This window comes from Tiliqua scincoides, chromosome 4, assembly GCF_035046505.1.
Source record: "Tiliqua scincoides isolate rTilSci1 chromosome 4, rTilSci1.hap2, whole genome shotgun sequence".
Lineage (NCBI taxonomy): Eukaryota > Metazoa > Chordata > Lepidosauria > Squamata > Scincidae > Tiliqua > Tiliqua scincoides.
This window is the reverse complement of record NC_089824.1, coordinates 138438208-138462890: the sequence shown is the minus strand read 5'-3', so window position 1 is coordinate 138462890 and position 24683 is coordinate 138438208. Positions and strand designations below refer to the sequence as shown.

The window sequence follows — 24683 nt, the reverse complement described above, 5'->3', positions numbered from 1 at the left end:
ATTGCTTTGCTGCTTTCCCTCTGCCCCTGCCCCTTAAAGGGAACGGGGCATTGTTACATGAGCTGGTGGTCGCAACCCACCAGTTTGAGAACCACTGCAATATATACTTTAAAAAAATGAATTTTCTTGGTGGAACAAAGTTGTTCAATCATCAAACATACAAAGGTTTTCTATGTATATGTGTGTACACATAGTACATAAATGCCTGGTATTATATAAATAATTCTTGTGCTCCATATTTTCCCTCAGTGAGGCTGGTGTAAGAGAATCAAGAAAAGATGGAATTCAGTAGATGGTTTCTTTTCCTGGTGTTACAACTACTACGTGAGCTGAATGGGACCATGGTCAAGCTGAACAACTTGGGTGGGTTTGAAGACATCGTTATTGCATTAAGTCCTGACCTCCCTGAAGATCAAAAAATTGTTAACAGTATAAAGGTGAGATGTTAAATAGTTGTAAATAGATTAAATTAGTAACTTAGTCTGCAATCGTAACCACACTTTCCTGAGAATAAGCCCCATTGAGCAAAATTGAACTTACTGCTGAGTAGACCTGGTTAGGATTGTGCTCTTAGCCATCTTAGAGCCCAATCCTGAGCTCAGCACTCCGGCTTTCCACTGGAGCGCACTGTTGCAAACGTGCTGTAACATGCCGCTGGCCAGTGCTGGGTTAGTGCCCGGTGGGCACCTGTCCTCCGCTGCTCGGTCATCTCACGGACTGCTGAGCCATGGCATGGAAAGCGGGGGCGGGGAGGGGAGCGGAGAGGAAGTGTTCCGGGTAGGGAGGACGCATGGGGAAAGTGGAGAGAGGGCAGGTGGGAGGCTTGACAGGGGGAGGCATGAGGTGGATCCAGTTGAGCTCAGCTTAGGCTTGGCACCCTACACGATCGCCTTTACTTTGGTCTGCGGTAAAGTGAGTATCCGCATTGCAGAGCTGCTTCCCTTACCCGGGGGAAGAGGACGAAAGTCCCCTCCTTCTGAGGTGCTGCCTGCAGCAGGCTGAGGTGTGCAGGATGTGGTCGCAGCTATTCTCAGCACCGCTGCAGCTACACACCCCGGGAAGCTCAGGATTGAGCTCTGTCAAATTATTATATACAATGAAATACAGCTTGTATTCTGTGAACATGAATATATATTCTGGGCTCCTTTTTGGAAACTTAGGGCTCAATCCTATCCAACTTTCCAGCCCTGTTGCGGCCGCAATGCAGCCCCGAGGTAAGGGAACAAATGTTCCCATACCTTGAGGAGGCCTCTGTGACTGCCTCGCCACCACAGGATGCAGTGCACACCCCATTGGCATGGCTGTACTGGCACTGGAAAATTGGATAGAATTGGGTTCTTACTTTCCTCCCCTCCCCCCATTCAGGTGTATGGACCCGCTGTGGAAGTCCTGGAACCCAACATTCTGACCCGTGTGTGATTCACATAGTTCCATGCTAGAGTGGAAGGCCTTCCTTGGTCAGGGAGTTCTGTACCTGAGTTTTGGCGGTTAAATTTTGAAATGTCCCATTTCCGGACTTTTCTCCTAATCTTGGTATCTTTGACTGCAGCCTGCTACACCTATTTTTAGTTGGTAGGTGATATGGTAGTAAAGTAAATATTTTGGGATATGCTTGAGGGGCCACGAACAAACATTTTCCATTTTGAAACTGCAATTAATTGAGGTATCTCGGATTGTATGTGCATCGGATTTCAGCTTCCTACCTACTCACAGTACCCAAATACTAGATAAGAACAGAAGAAAAACCCTACTGAGTCCAGCTGATGGCCATCTAGTTCACCATCCCTATTCCCACAGTGGCTAACCAGCTGGCTCTAGGAAATCCACAAGGAGGAGGTGGAAGGCATAGCCCTCTCTTTCAACTGGTATTCAGAGATATTCTGTCTCTGAAACTGGAGGTAGCATACAGCCACCAGGATTACTAGCAATTGATAGTTTTGTCCTCTAGGAAAGTGGGTATAAGAAAGTAAGTGACACACTCCCCCCCCACCCCCCGACTCCTGAAGAAGATACATACACATTTCTCCACTTCAGACATTTCTAGCAATTGTTCACATTGGCTATGTGCATGCCAAATTTCAACTTGGCCGGCAATGTAGAAGTAACTCTTATTCAGTGGTAGTCTTTGTGCACTCTAGCACTGAGGTGACATGATGTAGTTAACAATAGGGCTCCTACCTGTTTAAACTGGCCATGTGCCTTTAACAGGAGTTTTGCATATAAATATTGAGCAGGCACTGTTTTTTACCACCCTTTATCTTCATTTCTGGAAAAACCTTATCTGCCAAATTCCTACGTGTTAAATAGCTGCTAAAAACACAGAGGGCCAATAGAAAGGTGCAAGGAGCAGACATGCATTGAGCTGATCCACTTAGCAGAGGCTGGGATGTAGGTAGTGGCATAGCTAAGGGGGTGCAGGGGGTAGCAGTTGCACCAAGCTTTAGGGGGGCAACAAGCTGAGCTTAACACTAGTGACCAAAATTATTAAATCTTGGTATGTATGAATAATGCCACCTTGTTATATATCATTGGAAAGGTAATTTAATGGTGAATGCAGTGCAACAAACCGTACTGGAATATCTGTATTCTATCAAACGTTGTGGCCAATTAAACAGAAAATGAGAACACAACTACCTTATGGAACAAAAAGTGGATTTGCTTAACTCCAAACTGACCTATGAGACTAAGTGCCATGTTATTATGATACAGCATGGAACCAATAACTTTTTTATTTATTTCCTTAATTAAATTTGATTTTATCATGCAGGAGAGCTACAAAATTTTATTTATTCCCGGATAGCAGATATATGCCTTAGCTATGCCGCTGACTGGGGGGAGGCAGCAGAGCAAGTGGGTGGTGAGCTGCTGGGGGGGGGAAGGTGGGTTCCTCCTAATTTTCACTTTTTAAAAAGCCCAGGTGTGATGTCACTTCCGGTTGTGGCATCACTTCTGCAGCAACATTTTGAGCTTGGCACTGCACTACACAATTATTAGCTACGCCATTGGTTGTAACAAGTGTGCCTATCACTGCATCTTTCCAAAGCCTGCATAGAAGAGCCCCAGCTGAACATCAAGAAGAGTGTGCTGCAGAAAATGAAAATTCTAGAAAAACCAGATGCCAGGACTAGACATGAATGATCTTGATCTATCTCAGCTAAGGTCACATTTTGGAAACAACCTTAACCATTTGGGTGAACGACCAGTGCTAGGAACTAGAGAGTATGGTGCTTCTCTGTTGATTCTGCTGGACCTCTCAGTGACTTTCAAAACCATCCACCACTGTATCCTTCTGAATAACTTGGCTGGAATTGTGCTTGAGGGTTTAATGTGACAGTGGCTGTAGTCCTTCCTTGATGGATGGCATTAGAAGAAAGTTCTGGGGGATTGGCTGAGATAGGGCTTGAAGGTTTCATATTGAAGTGCTTTAGCCATAGTACTAAAGCTACCACACAGGGTTCCATCTTGTTCCCCATGTTCTTCCCCATCTACGTGGAATTGCTGAGAGAGTATGTCTGGGATTTGGAGTACAGTGTCACCACTCAGCTCTTTCTCTTCTTTCCATCTTATGCCAGAGAGGCTGTTGAGGTTCCAAAATCGTGTTTGGACTTTGGTTATGGACTGGATAACATTGGCAAACAAATTGAAACTTCATCCATACAAGACCAAAGTGTTTTTAGCAGGGATGGGAACTTGAGTCATATGACTTGAGTTTGAGTCACAAAAACAGACGTGTTGCGCTTACTCGTGTACTCTCAATTCAGGTGTGTCCTTGACTTGGGCACTAACTCTAATTTGAGACGCAGACTCAGAAATGAGTCCCCATGTGAGCAGACTCTAATCTTTCTGTGTCTGGGTGTGCTTGCTTATTTTTTTCGGTGTGTGGAACACCTTGTGGGGCCATAATTCAAACCGGGCAAGCAACAGGAAAGTTCCAGCCAGGAGACAGGGAAGGGTTAATGTTTTGCATCATGCAGGAGGTGGGGGGGAGGGAGGCAGGATCAAGCTCACTTGTCCACTATGAAGGAACCAATGATCATTGGATGAAGGTGGTTCTTTTTTCCCCTCTGGATTTGAGAGGGAAGAAGGAGGAAGCCAAGGGGGTTCTTGCATTATGATTGGCTGGAGAAACCCAGGGAGGGGGAGCAAGGAGGTGGGGAAGCCAGGAAGCAGTTCTTAATGGCTCTGGCCATTGTTACCTGGAAGGGAGAAGCTGCCTCATTGAATGACAGGCAATGGGACTACTTCTGAGTAGAGCTGCAAAGGATTGGGTCGTACTCTTTTAACATAAGCATCCCCAGCTGCTGGAACACAACCTTCTCCTGTTTGCTGCTTTTGTCCCCTTCCGCTGTCTGTCCTGCCCCCTTCCACCTTGCTGAACTGGGACAACTCCTCCCTTCCTGTATGTCCATCTGTGCTTGGCACCCCTTCTGAGGGTGGAATCGGGAGTTGTGATGTGAACAGGGGTGGGGTTTGTCAGGAACCAACATCTGCACTGCTACCTTCACTAGGAGGACAGCAGAGCTTTTGGTTACTGATGGGATGGGCAGGAACATAAGGGGAGTGTTTCTCTCTCTCTCACTCACACACACACACACACACACACACACACACACACACACACACACAAGCTCTGTTTTTTTTCTGCAGAGCTGTGCCTGACACATATCAAAAAGACTCCTGAATTGTGTGAGAGTTCCTAAAATGCTCTGGACTAGTCTGCTTTTGAAGAAGGCAGATCTGACACAAATACTGTCTTATTGTCCTGCAATTCCATTCTATCTGGATTACTGCAGTGGAGTTGACTATAGTATGTGGATTATCTCTCCGAAGTATCTGGAAGCTTCCAGTGGTCTAATATTTTACAGCCAGAACACTGATGCGTAGGTCCAGGGTAATTTAAGGATCACTTTCTCTCATATGAGCCTGCTTGCTTATTAAGAACTTCAGATGCTTTCCTCTATATCCCATGAACACATGAATGTGGCCCTACCAAAGGACCTCCACCACCTGAGGCAGCCAACAAGGTCCTGTTCTCTCCACATTACAGGGTGTATCATACTTCTGTGCTCCCTCCACATAGGCCTTCCACATATCCCATGAGGTGTACAGACTGCACCTATTATCCTCTGCACCTGTCCCCCCCCCCTTTGTTATCTTCCCCTCCTTCTGCTTCATAATCTTCCACCCTTTTTTCTTCCATACTTACCAGGGTTGGTGGGCTGGTCCAGCACCACATGCGGGGCCACTGTGGTCTCCCCACTGGTGCCCCGGCAGCAATTAGTTTCACATGCTGCCATAGGTCAGCATGAGTGTCCAAAAGGATTGGGCTGCAACTGTGGTTTGAACTGTTTTTGGTTGGGATGCAAGAGAGAGCCTTTTTTTATAGCTACAGGAAGGTTGTGGAATATTCTTCCAACAGAGACTTGTCTTACCCCTTCTCTAATGCCTTTTCATCACTTTGCAAAGACATTTCTTTACCACCAGATGTTCAATCAATCTGAGATGAATTGTTTAGCTTCCTGATTGGTTATATTTTTTTTACTAATTATTTTATTGTAATTTTAAATACTGTTGTCAGCCACCTTTCCCTCTATTCCAGAAAGATGACTGTCACCTGGGGATGCTCCACTCCCCGAACAACCCGCTGGTGATGGCGGGACTCCGCAGAACCAGCACACTAGCTGGAGGGAGGGGGGCCCCCTGGGGGGGTCACTTGAGCCTCCCGCTTGACGCCCGGGGAGGGACCAGGTGCCCGGACAGTGCTGCCACCTGTGGAACCTGGGTGTTTGCCCTGGAAGTGGCAGAGCCCCATAAAAGCCCGCCTGCTGTCTTGTGAGACCTGGGGCAGGCAGAAGGGGCAGGGCCCAGACATCCAGCTGGGTGCCTCATAAGGGCTGGGAAGGCAGAGGCAAGAGGTCGCCAGGCTGCAGCATCCTAGTGGGGACCTGGGGCGCTATAAACCTCTTGTATGCCTTGCCAATACCATTCCTTTACCTGAAGGGGTCCTTGTGGGAGACCCCGAATGGGGAACCACCCCCTGGCGCCGCACTGCCAGGGGCTTTTGGGAGCCAAATGGACCCCATCTCAGACCTCCTTTTGGGTCCCTCTCTCCAGGACTGAGGTTGGATCAGGGACTGACCCAGTGCCTTTTCACCACCCAGCATCTTTGCCACCCACACTCCAGGACCTTGCGATTCAAGGTGTCGGCCCCTGGGCGCTGACTCGCTCAACAGCAAAGGCCAAGGCAAGACCCAGTGCAGGACCCACCCCTGGGGTGGAGCCAGAAGAGGGGTGTGTCATGTGGCAAAGAGGGGGCAGGGCTCAAAGGCACTGCTCATGCTGATGTGTAAGGGGCTGTGATGTAACAGACCCCATGAGTGTAAAGCTGCTAACCTGATTAAACCACACCAAGAAACTGCTGACCACTGCTCCAGTTTTGTGTAGAGAAGCGCAATGCCTCCGCCGGCCACCCAGGGAGGGGGCCGCTCCAGGATGGACATTACCATGACCTATAAATGTTTTTAAATAAATAACATGTACACAGCTTTAAATACAGAATATGCTCTCTTGTCTTTCTGATAGGACATGATTAAAGAGGCATCTACTTCTCTGTTCCAAGCCACACAGGATAGATTTTATTTCAAGACTGTTAAAGTTGTCATTCCTCTGACATGGACATCCAAGCCTGAATATAAAAGAACAGCTACAGAATCCTATGAAAAGGTGAATGTAGAAGAGTGTGCAGTTGGCCCCTCTCGTCCGCAGTTTTTCCATCCATGGATTTGACTAACAGCAGACAAGAAAAGCCCTACCGATCCATTAACAGGGTGGTAACAGTGGCTGGGGACATTTGTCCCCTTCCCCTAATTAAGGGGGCAAGTAAGTAAGCCCCACAGTGGGGCTACCTGCAATGGGACTACTCAACGCTGTGCCTGCAAAATAACTGGCACAGAGTAAAGTAGCTCCATATTGAGCCAGGAGGCCCCCTCCCAACCTGCTCCTTCCTCTGCCATGCCTTCCCCCACCCTCCCCCACCCCAGATGCCTCCCCCCACCCCAATTTCCTGTTCTGCCGCCTGGTGGTTGTACGGAGCACCAAGTGGCACTCAGCTGGCCTCCGCTGGTGCAGGCTCGTGCCAAGCCTTTTCCGGTGCTGGGCTGGCAATGACTGACACAGGTGTGCCTTATGGCAGATGTGCAACAGTGTGCACTGGTGCTGGGCCAGCATGCATCAATTAGGATTGGGCCCTTAGTCCTGAATAAATGTTAACAGAACTATACTGCACATACTCTTCATGGCAATCCTTTGCATGTTTATTCTTAACTTTATTCAGTGGGGCATATTCCCAGGATAGTGTGCATTAAACTGCAGTGTAAATGTACTTGTGAGATGTGGTGCTGGCTATTGGTGAACTTTAACCAAGTTCTGTTGTATTTTAGGCTGATGTCATAGTGGCGGATCCTTACTTGAAGTATGGAGATGAACCCTACACACTGCAGTATGGAGGATGTGGGGAGAAGGGACGATACATTCATTTCACACCTAACTTCTTGACAAATGATAATTCAGTCAAAGTTTACGGACCACGAGGTGCTACCAGATAATTCAAATTAGTCTTTCTGTTTTTTTATTATTGCAATATTAAATAGTCAACGTTTGGAAAGAAAATCAGAATAATATGAGAAAGAAGGAAGTATTTGGAGCTTTATTTTATTCCGCAATCTCTCTCAAAAAGGCCTTAAGTTTAGCTACAGAACTATCTATATTTCCATTTTCAATTTATTGGTACATTTTCAAACCTTAAAAGCACTCTCCATGCAATTCGTATAATTGTTTATTTGTTACCTTATTTTGGACTTTTCAGCAGGTCTTCCATTCAGATCTTAGTTCAACCTAGTTCTTTTTAGTCTCAGCAAGGTTGGTGTAATGCAGTGGCACAGCTAGGTCATTTGACACCAGGGGCCCATGCATCTTTGTCACACCCATACGACACAATTAAGGGCGCAATCCTATCCTGCTCTGAAACAGGCAAGCCAAGAGGCTTGCGCTGTATCCAGTGCAGGATAGGTGCCCAAAGTGGCTCAGCCAGAGGTAAGGAGAAACTTTTCCCCTTTCCTCCAGGTAAGGCACCCTTGCACCTATGGGTCTCCTCGGATTTGCGCCACCTCCTGAGGTGACTGAAGTCTGAGGAGAGTCGAGCGGCTTGAAGCCGCTCTGAACTCCCTGGGAACGGGGGTTGGGATCCGGCATAACTGCTGGGTCCCAGCCCAGCCTCATGTTCCCTGCCCGCCCCTGGGGCTGCCCCCCACCCGCCCCCCACTCTGGAACAAAGCAGTTAACTTCTGCTTTCTGTTAACCTTTGATCTATTCTCTTTAAGCATTCAGGCTGCCAGCAGCCTGCCCACATTGCACTATAAGCTAGGATGCTTATGAGATGTGGTCTGTAAAAAACATGTCCAGTAACGCTAATGGGTGCATGTGGGGGGCACGTAGGGTACCCCCGATCCGCAGATAACTGAACCAGCCAGTACCGGATCTGTGGATAAGGGGGGGCCCACTTGTATGTATAATTTGAGGACCCAAAGAATATCTTCAGCAGCAGGATCACAAGTCTTAGAGATATGGGAGTGCTTGTATTGAAAAGTTGCCCATCCCTGTTGTAGCTGCTCAGTTGTTGGTGTGATTGCACAGCACTTCTGATTTTGCATCTGAAGGTCACCAGTTCGAGGCCACTGGCACCATGAACGGCGAGACCTTGAAGCAGCTGACAAGCTGAGCCGAGTTATTCCACCTGCTCTTTGGAAGGAGCTGCTTGTCAGCCTGTGTGGGAGGAGGCCAGAAAGTGATAACAGACTGCAAAAGTTCCATCTGAAATGTTGTGTGGTTCTTGAAAGACAGAACCTTTCTTTAATTGTAAAAATCCCTACGGGGATTTAAACAGCCTGCCTATGTAAACCGCCTTGAATTAAAGTCTGAGGAGAAATCTGACGACCAAGAAAGGTGGTATATAAATACCTGTATTATTATTATTATTATTATTATTATTATTATTCATGTTGGCAACCTTCAGTCTCGGAAGACTATGGTATCACGCTCTGGATGGTGGTTCTGGCACAGCGTCTAGTGTGGCTGAAAAGGCCGATTCAGGAGTGATTATTATTATTATTATTATTATTATTATTATTATTATTATTATTATTATAGAACTTTCCTTTTGGAAAATGAAATCAGCTCTGTATATTGAAAATGTAAATAAACAATTACAGTTAGGCTTGTTCCTGATGTTCTGCAGGCAAACTCTTTGTCCACGAATGGGCTCATCTCCGATGGGGTGTCTTTGATGAATATAACAGTGATGCACCTTTTTATGTTACTGGATCCAATGAAGCCAAAGCAACAAGGTACCCTCCTAGCAGTTGAAGATACACTTTTAAAACACTGCACTGGCGGCATTTGTTTTGGCTTGTTAGATTTGGAGTGTTGTGAATGGTTGTCCAGGGGACTAAGTAATAGTTTAGTAACAGATACAGAACTTTTCACATTTCTCTTGAGACACAGATCTGAATTTGAACAATTGTGTTTTAAGATTTGAGTCACAGTCTGTCCACAGCCACTGGGGACTTGTATTCTCAATTTAGATTTAATAGACAATAACAATTGGCAGGCACATCAAGAAATGTAATTTCTGAAGCAAGTTTCTTTGACAGCTTTCATCAATGCATGTTCCCAATTGGTGGATCAGGACTCACCAGTAGGTCATGATCTGATGGTGGATCGTGAAACAGACCAGCTGATAGCTGACAAGGAAAATGAATTGATTCCTATGGAAACTGAAACAGAGTAGCATATGCGTGTTTACTCATGAATAGGCAAATGTGCCTTGGTTCATTTCAAAGGGCAGGAGGAGGGCAACGTAATGCCACCAGAATCTTTCCAGTTCCATGAATGTAGGCTCCAACAAACTCAAGAAGGCAGTCATCATCCCCACGCTGACAAAGAAAATATATTGAGCCCTATGGAAAGCGAAACAAATGTGCCTTGGCCAACAGAATGGTCTTGATCCAATATGGAACACAACAAATGCTGCAGAAGGCAGTCTGTCGTTGTCCCCCCTAGTAAAAGGGATTAAAATGGGCTTGAGTGGCTGGCAAAGCAGAACTTTCTGTTTTTAGTCTCATAAAGCTAGGTGGGTCCTGATAGAGCATTGTTTTTAAAAGTGGGTCCCAGTGCTAAAACGTTTGGGAACCATTGATGTAGAATGTAGGATCTGCTTATGTTTGCATACATTTAGATCATTGATTTATTGGAGACATCATCTATGGCAGTTTCCTGCAGGAGTTAAAGCTTGCTGTATAACCTTTACTCAATTCCTTCAAACTTGGCATTGTCTCCAGTTGTCAGCCCAGTTTCATTATCTGGCTTTCTGGGAGTGTAGGACTGAGGGTGGTGCCTGGGAAGGAGGCTTGATGGATATTGGGTGCATCTCATAGCAATGGTGTAGCGCTGCTTTGCACCACTGTGGCTGATGTGTATTACCAGGACCAAATGCCTGTTAGCCATGTGTTGTATTTATATCATGGGGGAATAATTCTGTACTGTTTTGACTTCCTAACAATACTTGCTTTTTATGCTGTTTAGATGCTCAGCTGCAGTTACTGGTGTAAATGTATTTCAAGAAAGCACAGGGAAAACCAGAGAATGCCGAATTAATCGCCAAAATGGACTGTATGAGGCTGGATGCCAGTTTGTGCCAAAAAGAAAGCAAAGTGCTCCAGCATCCATAATGTACATGCAAAGTCTACATTCAGTAAGTATTTCTAATGTCATTTGAGAGGCTAAGAGTCTTATTTCAGTTCTTGTATGTCCTTCTAACCTATCTTCCTGGTTTTTTTGTTATTTTTTGTTATTTTTTATTTTTAAAAAAGGTTACCCAGTTCTGTAACCAAAGTAACCATAATATCCAGGCCACAAACATGCAGAACAAACTGTGCAACTACAGGAGCACCTGGGAAGTTATCATGGACTCTGCTGACTTTGCCAGCTCGTCTCCTATCGCTGCCCCTCCACCTGCCCCCACCATCTCCTTGCTGCAAGCACAGGACAGAGTTGTGTGTCTAGTACTTGATGTTTCTGGGAGTATGAGCTTGGTGAGTCTGTCTTTTCCATTGCTTGTTTTCAGAGAATTTGACATTTTGAATGATGAAATTAAAGGAGTTCTGAGTCAGCATCTCTGTCCTATACCAAATACTGTGTTTGACATACTGAAGTCAATATTTGTCCTTTCTGATCAGGTATGTCAGCTTATACATTTACCAGATTACAATCACAGGTTCAAATAGGAGAGAATCTAGTAACATCCACCCATCTATGCATATTGTGTAGTAATATCTCCTAGAATGCTGTGGATGTGTTCCAGGACATGTTCCCACAGAGAACATTGTGTGATGCAGAGCTTGAGGAGCTGAACACTGTTCTAATGTAATGTGTTGACACTACTGTACTCAGTAGTGCATTAGGTCAGAGCCTGCTGCATAACTGTCCACTGCTTCAGCCACTCCTCCTACATAGAGGCAGTGGAAGAGGAGAGGAGCTGGTCCCTGGAGGCTGAGCCAAGTTGTGACTCACCCTTGGGAACTCCGGGCTTCTTGCTGAAGAAGGCATCTAGGGGTGGCTGCCTTGCCCACCGTTTCCTCTCCCAGAGCATTTCCTGGCAGCAAGCAATGAGCCCCACATAGGCCAGAGTGCACTGCTCTTGTTGGAGCAGCGTTAGCCAGAACATGTAGTTCCTGTTGGCTGAAAGAAGAGCACAGACAGCTGTATTGCTCAGCACCAAACTTCAGAATATTTTAAATGAATTTTAGCCTTTTTCTTTTTTGTAATGCTGTAAGAATTACACTCGGGACACGGCATGCTGGTGAGGTTGTTCAGGCAGCTCTGTTGTTGTTATTAAGAATATTTATATACCACTTTCAACCAAAGAAGTTTTCAGATTCCATAAGGAATGAGATGGCTGCATATTGCAAAGGGACTGATTATGCATTTGTCTATATCAGTGGTTCCCAAACTGGTGGGTTGTGACCCCACTAGTCAGGGAAGCACTCTGCTCTGGCCTCTTAAGCGGCAGGGGCAGGGGGTAGGCAGCAACACAATCCCCAGGCTCACACTGTTGCCGGGGCTCATTGGGTTTCTTTTTATTTACCTTCCACAGCATCGGCCTCCAGGGGGAGTGCAGGGAGCCCCACGGAGTCCTCTGCAGGGCTCCCCAAGCCTCTGTAAGTCTGAAAAAACCATCTGGAAACCACTTCCAGTTTCACGATAGGAAACCAAAAGTGGTTTCCAATCACTTTTTTTGCACTTACAGAGACTTGGAGAGCCCTATGGAGGGCTCTGCGGGGCTCCCTATACCCCCTGGAGGTCACCACCCCTGGAGGTAAACCACCCCTGAGCAGCACCAGCAGCTGTGAAATCTTGGGAATTGTGTTCCTGCCACCCCTCTCCCCCCTGACAAGGACTTTGGGAACCACTGGTCTATACTGTATAGGCATATGTGTTTATCAAGCTGTATATTTCCTAATGCGATGATCTACCAGAATTGTCATCTTGCTGTTATCATTGCTGCCTTTCCTGAATGGCATTGCCAACGTTTCTTCTGTATACACAGCATGATCGCATCAGTCGACTGAGGCAAGCTGCAGAAGTCTTCCTCCTTCAGATCATTGAAACAAACTCCTGGGTTGGAATTGTCACATTCAATAACAATGCACAAACCCAGAGTAATTTGCAACAAATCGTTGGAGACAGTGTTCGCAATTCTCTTACAACGCATTTGCCTACCGTAGCAGATGGGGGAACTAGCATCTGCTCAGGAGTGCATGAAGGATTTCAGGTAAAGAAGTACATTTTCCCGTTACTTTTATCCCTTCCTGATTATGCTGTTTATTTTCTAGTTAGGAAAATTCTTTTTGAATTCAATATTGGAAAACCAGCCCATTTTATTACACTGGTTTCTTGGTTTTTTTTTTTCCCTGCAATACTTTATTTATTTATTACAGATACAGGTAAGGAACATTGGATAGACTTAGGGCTGGGATTACATAGGTTACACATCAGGTTATTGGCCATCGATTACAACATACATTAATCCAAACGAAATTATTCATCAATACAAAAATTATCATATTTATTGATCTACTGATTAATAGTTTAACTAAACAATCAATATTTTTTCTCTAACCTTATCTAACCAATCATAAAAGTCTTCAAATTTTTACTTATACACTCTTCTTACCACTAAACTAATATTTAAAATAAAATTTCTTATCAGATTCTTAGTTTGTAATATCACATTTAAAAGGAATGTCTCCAGTTACAATGGTATTACACACTTAAATATATCTTATAACATATTATGTATCATTTTCCAAAATTTCCTTATTTTTTCGCCTAACCACCACATATAATAAAAAATTCCCTCAATTCTTTACTCATCCAACATTTATTTGATGACCCAGGGTACACTTTTACTATTTTCTGTAAAATAAATTGCCATCTATAAATTATTGTATATAACTTCTCTTTTAAAAGATAACCCTTTTATTTATCTTAATATCACTTTAGTTTTCACAATACTTGTGTTCCAAATTTCCATTTTCATCTACTTTAATTTAATATGATTAATAAAATACTCTTCATTTCTAACAAAAAATTTAAACCATTAATGCTACATAAAAAAAAATTTCTACTTGCTATTCAGCCATTTTAACTTCTTTCTTAATACTTGTTTTGTTCTCTGTCTTCTTGGTACTTTCCTTCTTGTTCCTCCCACTACTCCTTCCATTTCTTCTTTTTCTTAAATCTCTTAAATTTCTTGGCCTCTCTTTTTTTCCTTCTTTTTCTTCCTTCTGTTGCTTTTGGATTTAATCCCAAAGTTCTTCCTCTTCTTGGGACAGCGTGCTCTCTGGACAGTCCCTCTATTTTTTTCCTTCAAATTCTTAATTCTTATAGTGACGGTTGCTTTTTCCATCTCCTGTCACTTCAAAGTACTCCACTTCTTTAGCTTCATCCAACATTGGATCCATTCTTTTTTCTTGTCTATTATTTGTAATCTGTTCCTGCTTGCTTAACAGGGAGGAGTTTGTCTGGTTCATTTGTTCAGATAATTTTCTGACCTGTTGCTCCATTTCACTTCTAAAATCCATCAAGAAATCCATTAATAAGGACTGGCTTTTACTAACATCCTTTAATGTTTTAAGTGCCATTTTTGTCCATATCAAATCCAGCCACTTCTTGTAGGGCTAATTTCCAATTTTTGTGTCCAAAAAATATAAATCAGCGTTCCAAGTCCAATCAATAACAATGTCAAATCAATCAAACAATTAAAGAGTCATCCAAATTTTTATCTTAGATCTCTTTTTCCAAAAAGGGTGGATCAATAATCCAGGACCATAACACTGTCAAATTAAGTTAGTATGCCTTTAAATGACCAGGCTTGAATCAAGGCTTTTTGCTGGGAAAACGAAAGTAAAATTTATTTCTTCCATTGAAGATTACTTATTTATTTCTCTTCGGTGCATACCATTAAACAAAATAATCTTGTGTTTGCTCCAGCAGGGGAAATCCAAATTCGCTTATTTCCCCTCTGGGTGGCTACCAGCCAACGTAAATAATCTTAAAATTATCTTTTCCTCCTTCCGACCTCTTGATTGCAGTTCTCTTTAATGCCTTTTAATGAGCCAAGTTTACTTACATTTGAAAGCTTTTTTCGCTGTCATGTTGTTGTATCTAGGCCGTGGGAGGGGAAGTTCTCAGTTTTCCAGATCTTCTCCAAAATGGCGTCTGGGATAGAATGTGATTCAGCACAGAGCAAACGGAGAGAAATCCTTGAAATTGCCTGTTTCAAAAGACTCCCCCGTTCAAGCTCTCAGCTCTTCGTACCATCATCTTGGCAACGAAGCATGCCTTAGTTGTTGAGGCACATGAAAAACACATTTATTTAGTGGTCCCCCCGGGAGCCCCCCGAGGTTCACAGCTACTTCGCTGAGTGTTGGCTCCGCCCCCTACACTGGTTTCTTGAGCTGCAGACATCTGAGTTATGGACAACTGCGTCACTGCTTTTGCCCAGGTTCAGTACATCCTTGATGGTGCTTTTGCACAGATATGATAGCGATGGGCTGGCAAGAGCCAGCTGTTTCAAACTATGTACATTTCAATTTCCATACAGACTTCCTGAACAGAACTGGTACATACCTAAGGAACTGGCAGCCCAATCTCGTGGGCCTGCTGCACCCCTGGAACTTGTGTTCCAGGCAGTGGAACACTGACAGTGTAGAATGCTTTGAGGTGATCACAAAACATGACCCACCTTTTTGCGCAGCTGGGCAGCCAGATGACAGTGGCTTGTCTGGAGCCCTGGCACAGATAAGGCAGTGCTGGGGGTGGGCCATGGGTAGGGAAGGCGTAGGAGGACCAGGAACATTTCTGGGTAGGAAGGGGGGAACTGGAGTGGAAAGGAGGTAGGATGGGGTGAATCCAGTGACAGTGGCACATGCCAGATCTTATCCCCTCTGTTTTAAACCTTCCTACTCTTTCCTCTCCTCAGACATACACCACCAAAATAGGAGGCATATGTCTGAGGAGACCTATTGGCATTCGAGCAACCTACAAGGAGGTAAGTACAAAATGTTTTCACTCACCTTTTGCGGGCTGTCCAATCACACACCCACACCATAGGATGCAAGCGTGCACTTTTTTGGCATGGCTATATTGGCACTGGGTAGGATTGGGCTGCTAGTGTACAATACTGTTTGGAAGAATCACTTTTTTTCCCCTGGTAAAAGGTTGGAGATCTAACACTAGCAGACTCCCAGCTATGAACCTTTCCAAGCTCCATTGCTCTGTTTTAAGAGCCAAACATCCAAGCAGAAGCAGTGTGAAAAAATGTGGGCTGTTCATGAGAGAGTGTCTTTGGGTGTATTGACCATGGCTGGCTTACACATACTTTGTCGTGGAAGGAACAAATGGGTGTAGTGGCTTTGGAAGCTCAGGCACTGTAGTATGATGGGCCAGTGTGAGCATTTTAAGTGCTAACACGTTTCAGTGATGTCATTTGCTCCTTTCCATGCTGATCTTTGAAGATTTAAGTATAGGTGTGCCACAAGATGCAAGCTCCCATTCTCTCTTGGTGGTTCCTGAACTGCACCAGGTGAACACTGCAACTTCTGCTACTTATTCTCTCCTTGTAGCCAATACTGCTGCATTGAAAGCCATCTGTACTTATGACAAACAGATGCTTGGAAAATGGCTGCCGCAGTATCCTGCACACACTGGGCTCCTCCAGGGAGGGGGACATTCATTCCCTTCTCCCTGGTAAGGAAAGTAGCCCTGCAATGGGGCTATTTGATTCTGTGGCATCTCTGGAGCTGCTGCAGGATCAGAAGCCTCATGTCAGGCCACAAGGCCTGGATCCAGCGGAGCTGAGCTCTGAAGCTCCTGCCCTCTCCCCCTGACCCTCCCCCCCCATCCTGGAGCGCCTACCTCACCTTCCCCATGCCCCTACTCACCTCTCCACCACCCAGTAGTCTGGGAGAGCACTAGGTGGTGGAATGCTGGCCTAGTGCCAGAGCTGGCCCAGTGTGGGCTTGCACTCAGTGGCATTGCTAGAGGAGTGCGGGTGGTGCAGGCCGCACACTGGGGGGGGGGGGATGACATGCACGGGGGGGGTGAGACGCTAAAATTGTAGTGGTTAGGAGTAATACCATCATGTTACATGTTGGATGTGGAATATCCAGCAGAATGCAATGCAAAAAACCAGAGTGAAATATCTCCTTTTTATCAAAAGTTATGGCCAAAAAAACGGAGAACAAAAATGCATGGAGCCCTATGGAAAGTGAAACTGAGCTGTATCATGTGTTTACTCATGATTAGGTGAACTTGCCTTAGTCCATCGGAAAGGGCAGGCTGCGAGGAATCCAACGACACCAGAATGGTCCTGATCCAATGAATGCAGCCCCAAAAACACTTGAGAAGAAGTCCCTCCCTCCAAGCAGAGAATGTATTGAGCACTATGGAAAGTGAAACTAAGCTTCACAGTCACGTTTACTCATGAGTAAGCAAGCGTGCCTTGGCTGGCGGTCAGGCCAGGCAAAGGGGAATGTGAAGCCACCAGGATGGTCCTGATCTGATAGAACTGGAGCTCAACAAATGCTCCAGAAGGCAGCCTCCCACTCCCCCCGCCCCCCACTGAAAAGGATCAAAACAGAGGCTTCAGCTGATAAGGTGAACTTTTTTGAGACTTGCAAAGCCAGGTGGATCCTGACAGTAATCTGGTTTAAACAGAAGTTCTTAAATTGAACTGGGCACTGGGGAGGGCTGAAAACTACGGATTTTGGAGGGGGGGTATTATTGCAGGCAGGCTACAGAGGAAATTCACTTGGTGGAACAGGGCTGGCTTCTGCTTATTTAATGTTTTACTTTAATTATTTATACTTTTTTATTTTAATTTGCCTGATGTGTCACTTTCACCATGACGTCACTTCTGGTGGGTCTTGGACAGATTGTCATTTTAAAAAGTTGGTCCCAGTGCTAAAAGTTTGAGAACTGCTGCAATAAGATGTTAGTAAGTTGACACCCTGGTGTGTGTGGGTGTGGGTGTGTGTGTGTGTGTGTGTGACACCACTAGTGACCAAAATAATTAAAATCACAGTTTGGAGGAATAATACCATCATGTTATATATCAATCAATGTGTAATTTCATGCAGAATGTGTTCTATCTTGTTCTATTAAAAGGGACAGCCAAAAAATCAGTGGAGGCGGAGTGATGGTACATTACCTCGCCCACCACCTGGGGTGTTGCCCCGCCCACTGCATGGGGGTGATGTGCTGGCATCCTGCACTGGGTGATATGAACCCTAGTTATGCCACTACTCGCGCTGGGCTAGCTTTGGCGGTAAGCTGGTGCGCGAAGCATAGGACTAAGCCAGCTAGTTTTCCTTGGATGCAGAGACAGAGGAACTCACTTCTCGGGGCTTTACAATCCAGTTTAAATAGACTGCTACTCTCTTCAGGACTTAAGGCGTCTCAACAGATAAGATAGACCACACTTTATCAAAATCCAACCAACCCTGCATCCTTTCTAAAAACGGAACAGGATATTTCCTACAAATTTATAGAGATCTTTATAGAGAGCAATATAACAGCATGTGCACGAGTGTTTCCACACAACCCATCTCACAGGAGCATCACCTCTAAACGTAAGGAGTCCTATTGAATCTGCCATACAGTATAGCTGAAGGCATGGCGTTACACCTTGCTAGTGAATATACTCAGCACTCCTGCAGGAGTTTTAGAAAGTAAAAAAAGAAATCCAATTGGCCAGCCTTGATAGGAAAGTGCAAGTGCAGAGAAGAGCATATTTTATTGCTGGACTCCAAAGCTCCTGCCATTCTATGTCCAATAATCTAACCTTGACCATTCTAATATCCTCTGTTTGACTTAACGCACTTAATGAATCCGTATCAATCCTATTAGTCTTAATTTTTTACAAGATCTGTGGTCCTGATGGGCAGAACAGAGTCCGATAAAAGCTGATATGTCTGGCTGTTATAGTCTGGGTTACAGTATATTCTTAAACAAAATTTAATCATTCTCAACCATGCTAAGGTCTCTAACAGGGGTTGGCTAGTCTCTAGACCAGATGTCTCCAAACCCCCAAAATGCGGCCCATGGCCAGCCTCTATCCAGCCCGCGGCCAGCCTCTGATCCCGAGAGCCTCTGGCCCAGTTGACCAAACACAACCAGAGTTGTGGGGTGGGGGAATGGGGACATTTGAGCCTATGCATTTATTCATTCATCTAAGTTCCATCTCTAACACGTTTCTTTAAATTTTATATTTAATTTTTTTTCCAGCCTTCGACACTGTTCCAGATATTTGATGTGGTCCTTTGGCCAAAAAGTTTAGAGACGCCTGCTCTAGACCAGGAATGAGAAAATCCAGTGTGGTGTGACTTGAGTCACACATCTCTGCCCCCCTGCAACTCGACTCGAAAATGAGTCATAATGGAGTTGCTGAATCACCCTTTTGCAACTGTAAAGGACTTGAGTTGAGTCATCTCCTTTAAAAACCCAGACATGGAAAAAAATGGGGCTGCTGCCAGGATGTGTTGAAATTCTCCTTTAATACTCCCCTACTGTTCCATCCCATCTGTAAACAGGGTGGGGGTGGCTGGGAGGGACTGTGGGGACAGAAGCAGCAAGAGGGGAGGAGGGCCATGTGCAGCAACTACAAGGCTTACCAGGATGACGAAATCCTTGACAGATCTATTCAGAAGTAGGTTCACTGTAGCCGGTCATTCAAGGAGGGTTCCTCCCTCCAGGTAACAATGGAATTCACAGCAGCCATGTAGTGGAAAGCATGATCGCTATGAACTACCTCCCCCAGCTTCCCTGCCTCTTCCCCCCCCCCGGGTTTTTTCAGCCAATTGTAAGGCAAGGACCCCCTTAGGCTCCTCCTCCTGCCCTATCTTAGCCGAAGAAAATGTCTAACCTCACATCCTTTGTCCAATGATTCTCAGTTCCTTCCTTCCTATCAGAGATGGACAAAAGAGCTTGCTCCCACCTCCCCCCTTCCTGCTCAGATGCAAAAGTAAACACTAACCCTTCCCTACCTCCTGGCTGTAACATCCTTGCTGCCCACCCAATATGAATGATGGCCCCACAAGGCCCCGAAAACAGTAGGTAAGCATACCCTGACAGAGAAGTCTGCATGCATGGGGATGTGTTTCAAGTCAGAGGTACCTTGACTGGAGTGTTTTTCTGAGTCTTCCATGCGTGCGACTCAAGTGTCCATGGTTGGCAACCCTCAGTCTCGAAAGACTATGGTATAAGCCTACAGCACCCAGTATTGCAAGGCAGTCTCCCATCCAAGTACTAACCAGGCCTGACCCTGCTTAGCTTCCAAGATCAGACGAGATTGGGCATGTGCAGGGTAACAGTTGCTGTCCATGAGTCAACGAAAAACATGCATTTTTGCAACTCCGTCAAGTTCCCATTCTTGCTCTAGACCAGGGGTGTCCAAAGTTTTTGGCAGGAGGGCCACATCGACTCTCTGACACTGTGTCGGGAGCCCGGGGGGGGGGGGGAAGAATTAATTTACATTTAAAATTTGAATAAATTTACATAAGTTTACATAAATGAATCCATTAAAGATGAACTTATATGAATGAATGCAGGTCTTGCAATAGCTCAAGGCCTATAAAAGGCCTTGCACAAAGCAAGGCTGACCTTTCCTTTGCTGCTGCTACTGCATCACAGACGTGAAACAACAAGCAGTGGTGGGAGCCCTCATCCCACAGCTCACGCGAGAGGTCAAACAGTCGCCCTCATGCTGAGAGCAGTTGCGTCAGGCCAGTGTGGGCTCCAGCAAATCTCTGGAGGGCCAGAGGCTCATTGGAGACTGAGGGCTCCCTGAGGGCCGCATTGAGAGGCCTCGAGGGCTGCAGGTGGCCCCAGGGCTTGGGGTTTGGGCACCCCTGCTCTAGACCAGGGGTCTCCAAATCCCGGCCTGGAGGCCAGATGTGGCCCACGGCCAGCCTCTTGTCCCTTGGAAGCCTCTGGCCCACTTTGCCGAACATGACTGGAACTATACTCTGGTTGCATCTGATGGATGTTCTAAGGGCCAGAGAGGTTGAATGAATGAGCCCATTTATTCACACATCTAAGTTTCATCTCTAATTTATTTTTATAAATTTTATATTTAAATTTTTTTCTGGCCCTCAAAACCGTACCAGACATTTGATGCAGCCCTGTGGCCAAAAGGTTTGGAGACCCCTGCTCTAGACAGAGGGCGGTATAAGGATCAGTTAGGGAGTTCTAGGATTTTATGTAGGAAGGAGGAGGCAATTGTGCTATACCTCTGTAATGAGGCTTCTTCACTGCTGCTAGAGGCAGGATATTGAATTATGCAGAGTGCTAGAATTAAACTTTTAAAAAGATCAGATTCATACATTTGTATCTTTTGGTTTGATACACAAAAGACTCAGTCCAAGCATATGCCTGATTACTGAGAAGGGCACAATCCAAAATACCCTTTTGGCTAGCACTAGTCTCTTGCATCAACTGAAAAGTGTCAAGAAAGTGCTGTAAAGCACTTTCGCGCCACTCTTTAGGGCGATAGGACCTTGTGATGAGGCAGACCCCAGGGATGGGTGTGTTGGTGGAGCTTAGTCAGCAAAGGGGTTGGGATGTGTGAGGGAGACAGGGAAGAGGCGGGAGGGAGGCGATTCAGGGCAGGGGGAGCGCGGACAGCGGGTGTTCCCAAGGTGAGTAGAAAGGGAATGAGAGCCAGAGCCAGAATCCGGCACTTATGCTAGATCCTAGCCCCATTCCTGGGCGGCCTGAGGCAATTTCAGGCTGCTCGGATTTGCATCACCAATTTAGGTGAAACAGATCTGAGTAATCCCATTGGGGCTGCTGTGGCTCTCCCTAGGGTAAGGGGAAAGATTTCCCCTTGCCTTGGGCCAAGCCTCAGACAGCCCAAAACTTGCGCTGGGTACAGTGCAGGACTGCCAGTTTGCCTGTACCAGTGCAAGTTAGGATTACACTGCCCATCTCACTACATTCAGCAACACTTATTCATATAACAACTGTTATCCTGCACATGCCTGACCTTGGAAGCTAAGCAGGGTGAGACTGCTTGGGAATACCGGGTGCTGTAGGCTTATACCATGGTCTTTCAAGACTGAAGGTTGCCAAGCATCTTTTTATTCATGTAAGTGCATACAGTATGACCTTGGATTCTGCAAGGGTTCTGTTCTGCAACTCCCCATGGATACCAAAATTTGTGGATACCAGGGTTGCCATTTAAATGCCTTCAAAAAAGAAAAAACGTGCAAAAAGAGCATTTCTTACCTTCACACAATAAAACCGTGCGGTTTCCGAGCCTCTCATGGCTACAAATAGCATTAATGACCTGGGTAATGCACAGGCTCCTGGCTTCTCCCAGCATTGCCCCAGAATGCATCATGTGAAGGTAGGAAATGCTCTTTTTGCACTTTTTTTCTTTTTTTGAAGGCATTTAAATGGTGACTCCGGTATTCTCTGGCATCCATATTGAGTTGAATCTGGGTATGCTGGATCTGCAGATACTAAGGTTGCCTATTTAGGAAACTGGAAGATTACTAAATGACTTTTTATAGTCAGAATGCACAGCAGAAAATGTTCTAGTTGAAGACAACCCACCCTCCAAAATAACCTCCTGGGGCCAAGACTAAAACAAAAGACAGAGAGGTGTAAAAATACCATAGTCATTATATTGCTCTGCAACTGCCCTGAGTAGATGTTGCATGTTGTGGCTACAGAACATGCTCCTCCTCTCTTCCAGCATTAAGAAGAATGAAGAACTGGTGCCAGCAGGGCTATAATTCCTGTGTACTCTGCCAGCATCCTACTGACTTGAGGCTACTGCCAGCATCCTACTGACTTGAGTGGGAGACAGGAGGGGAAAAAGAGGAAATTGACGAAAGGGAGCTAAAGTGTGCCACTTTGCAGGCCCAGCTAGAACTGCTGGGTGCCTCCTCTACCCTTTTGTGCCTAGTCAAAACAGGATGCTGAGGGCCCAGCTACATGTTCTGCAAGTGCTTTTCTTTGTGTACTTGCTGCTTCCAGAATAGCAATCATTGGAGGTTAAAACTGGGACTATGGAATGGCGGGTGCATGGACCCTTTGTTTGCCTTGGGTGGTCCACAGCCCTGTTCTCCCCAGGAGGTAGAAAAGTGAATTCTGTCCACGTCCATGCCAGTGAGCAATGAAAACAAGAACATCATGTTTGTAGAGCTCTGTAGACTTTTCCCAACATTTTAATTCCAAACAGCATCCTCTGCCTTCCCCATTCCGTTCTTTATTTTTGCTTAAATTTAAAACACTCTTTTTAACACAGGTGTTTCAAAGGCAGTATCCAAGTACTGAAGGCTGTGAGATTGTGCTCTTGACAGACGGAGAAGATTCAAGTATCGGCTCTTGCTTTGCTGAAGTAAAAGGAAGTGGGTCAAAAATTCACACCATTGCCTTGGGACCAAGCGCTGCAAAAGAACTAGAGATGTTGTCACACATGACAGGTACATGAGCAAGCAGAATGCCCAAGTCCTGCAAGCTATGCAACATGGTGGTAGCTGCTCCCTTCCCAAAGTGGACTGCCTTGTTTCCCAGCTGCTCTGCCAAGTTCCTCTTATCCACACAAAGCTCCTCCTAACTGCTTCATCCATGGAACCTCTCCTACTAGCCATGGCAGCTCAGTAAAAACCCCAGGATCAGAGGCAGTACTCGATGCTGGGGGCAACAGAGTGGGCCCTGCTGTGATATTGCTCACATAAAGGGCTAAGGAGTGAGCAGACAGAAGTGGAGGCCTGGGACAAAAGGTTGCAGTAGATCCTTGCAGTGGTACCAGCCGTGCTTTTCTTCAGGGTTTCAAGCCAGCTGAAGTGGAGGTTTCTAATCCCAGAATGGGAAGGAGAAATGACATTTTCTCAATTCTCATGTTCTTGAAACTTCATCCCATTATGCCACAAAGAATTAAAGGGCTGGGACTCTTCCCTCCTAATACCTCCCTACATGGTGTCCAAATAGCATCTTCTCAAGAACGGCCCATGCCAAATCACTGCCTGACTCTACCCTAGTTCCACCACGCACCCCCAGCTCTGCCACCCACCCCTGCTACCCAGCAAGGGCATGCATCCCACAAGCAAATGCACAGACAGTGCGCACACCCCGAAGCACATGTGCACCTCTCCCTCTTCACTCTTAGAGGAAGTGGTAGAGGCAGCAGCACTGGATACATTAGAACGATGTAAACCAGCACATGAGAAGAGGCTGGAGGTAACCTCTAGGCTACTATATATTATAATCCACAACCTCTTTAAATGTCTTGTCTACTTACTTCCAAAATTATATAATGTTGCTTATGCCCTACCACATAGAAAAATTGTGAGAACAATTGTCCTACAAAATTATAAACATATTTTCTTTTATACACATAAAGTGATTAGAGGACCTTGTGTTATGATATATGTCCACTCAACATCTGACAACTGTGCCTGTATCTTCCTCTTATGTTTTATTAAAGCTTGATCTGGAGATGCTCTGTGCAGTATGAGAGAATACAAAACTCCCAGCAAGTTCTCAAAGCCCCCCCAGATTCTCTCCAAATTTCATAAATTTATAATATCATATCATAGTATGAGATGGTGGTTGCATATTTGCCAAATACTATGGGAAGGTGCAATACAAGCATATTTTAGTTTTAATTGCAACTGACAGATTATCCTGATTATTGTACTGTGCTACAGGAGGTTTGAAATTTGCTGCCACCGATAGTTTGGATTCCAATGGCCTCATAGACGCTTTCAGTGGAATTTCGTCAGGAAGTGGATCTGTCTTTCAACAATCAATTCAGGTCTGAATTTCAAAGAGCAGGCTGGGCTTTGCTTATTATTATTATTATTATTATTATTATTATTAGGTAGGCATGCACACAAATGTTAAAAGTCAACAGTTCCTAACAGCAAACGTGTAGTCATAAGTACTATGATTAACTGAACTACCAATTTCACATCATTCCAAACTGGTGCTTCTCAAGTAGCAGGCAGGCATCAGCAAGTTGCTCCTTGGGCAGATGCCAGTTTCTCAGTACTGCA

At 45.3% G+C, this 24683-nt stretch overlaps 1 protein-coding gene across 1 annotated transcript in view; it reads left to right on the top strand.

Annotated features, from left to right (window-relative positions):
• The first annotated feature begins 278 nt into the window (after window positions 1–278).
• LOC136648458 (calcium-activated chloride channel regulator 1-like) overlaps window positions 279–24683 on the top strand; it is a 38199-nt gene continuing 13794 nt past the window's right edge. The window contains exons 1-9 of the mRNA XM_066624570.1: window positions 279–437; window positions 6583–6723; window positions 7440–7590; window positions 9293–9401; window positions 10639–10807; window positions 10926–11147; window positions 12662–12886; window positions 22931–23108; window positions 24336–24442. Coding sequence (XP_066480667.1) covers window positions 279–437; window positions 6583–6723; window positions 7440–7590; window positions 9293–9401; window positions 10639–10807; window positions 10926–11147; window positions 12662–12886; window positions 22931–23108; window positions 24336–24442 — 1461 coding nt within the window. The remainder of the gene's footprint in view (window positions 438–6582; window positions 6724–7439; window positions 7591–9292; window positions 9402–10638; window positions 10808–10925; window positions 11148–12661; window positions 12887–22930; window positions 23109–24335; window positions 24443–24683) is intronic.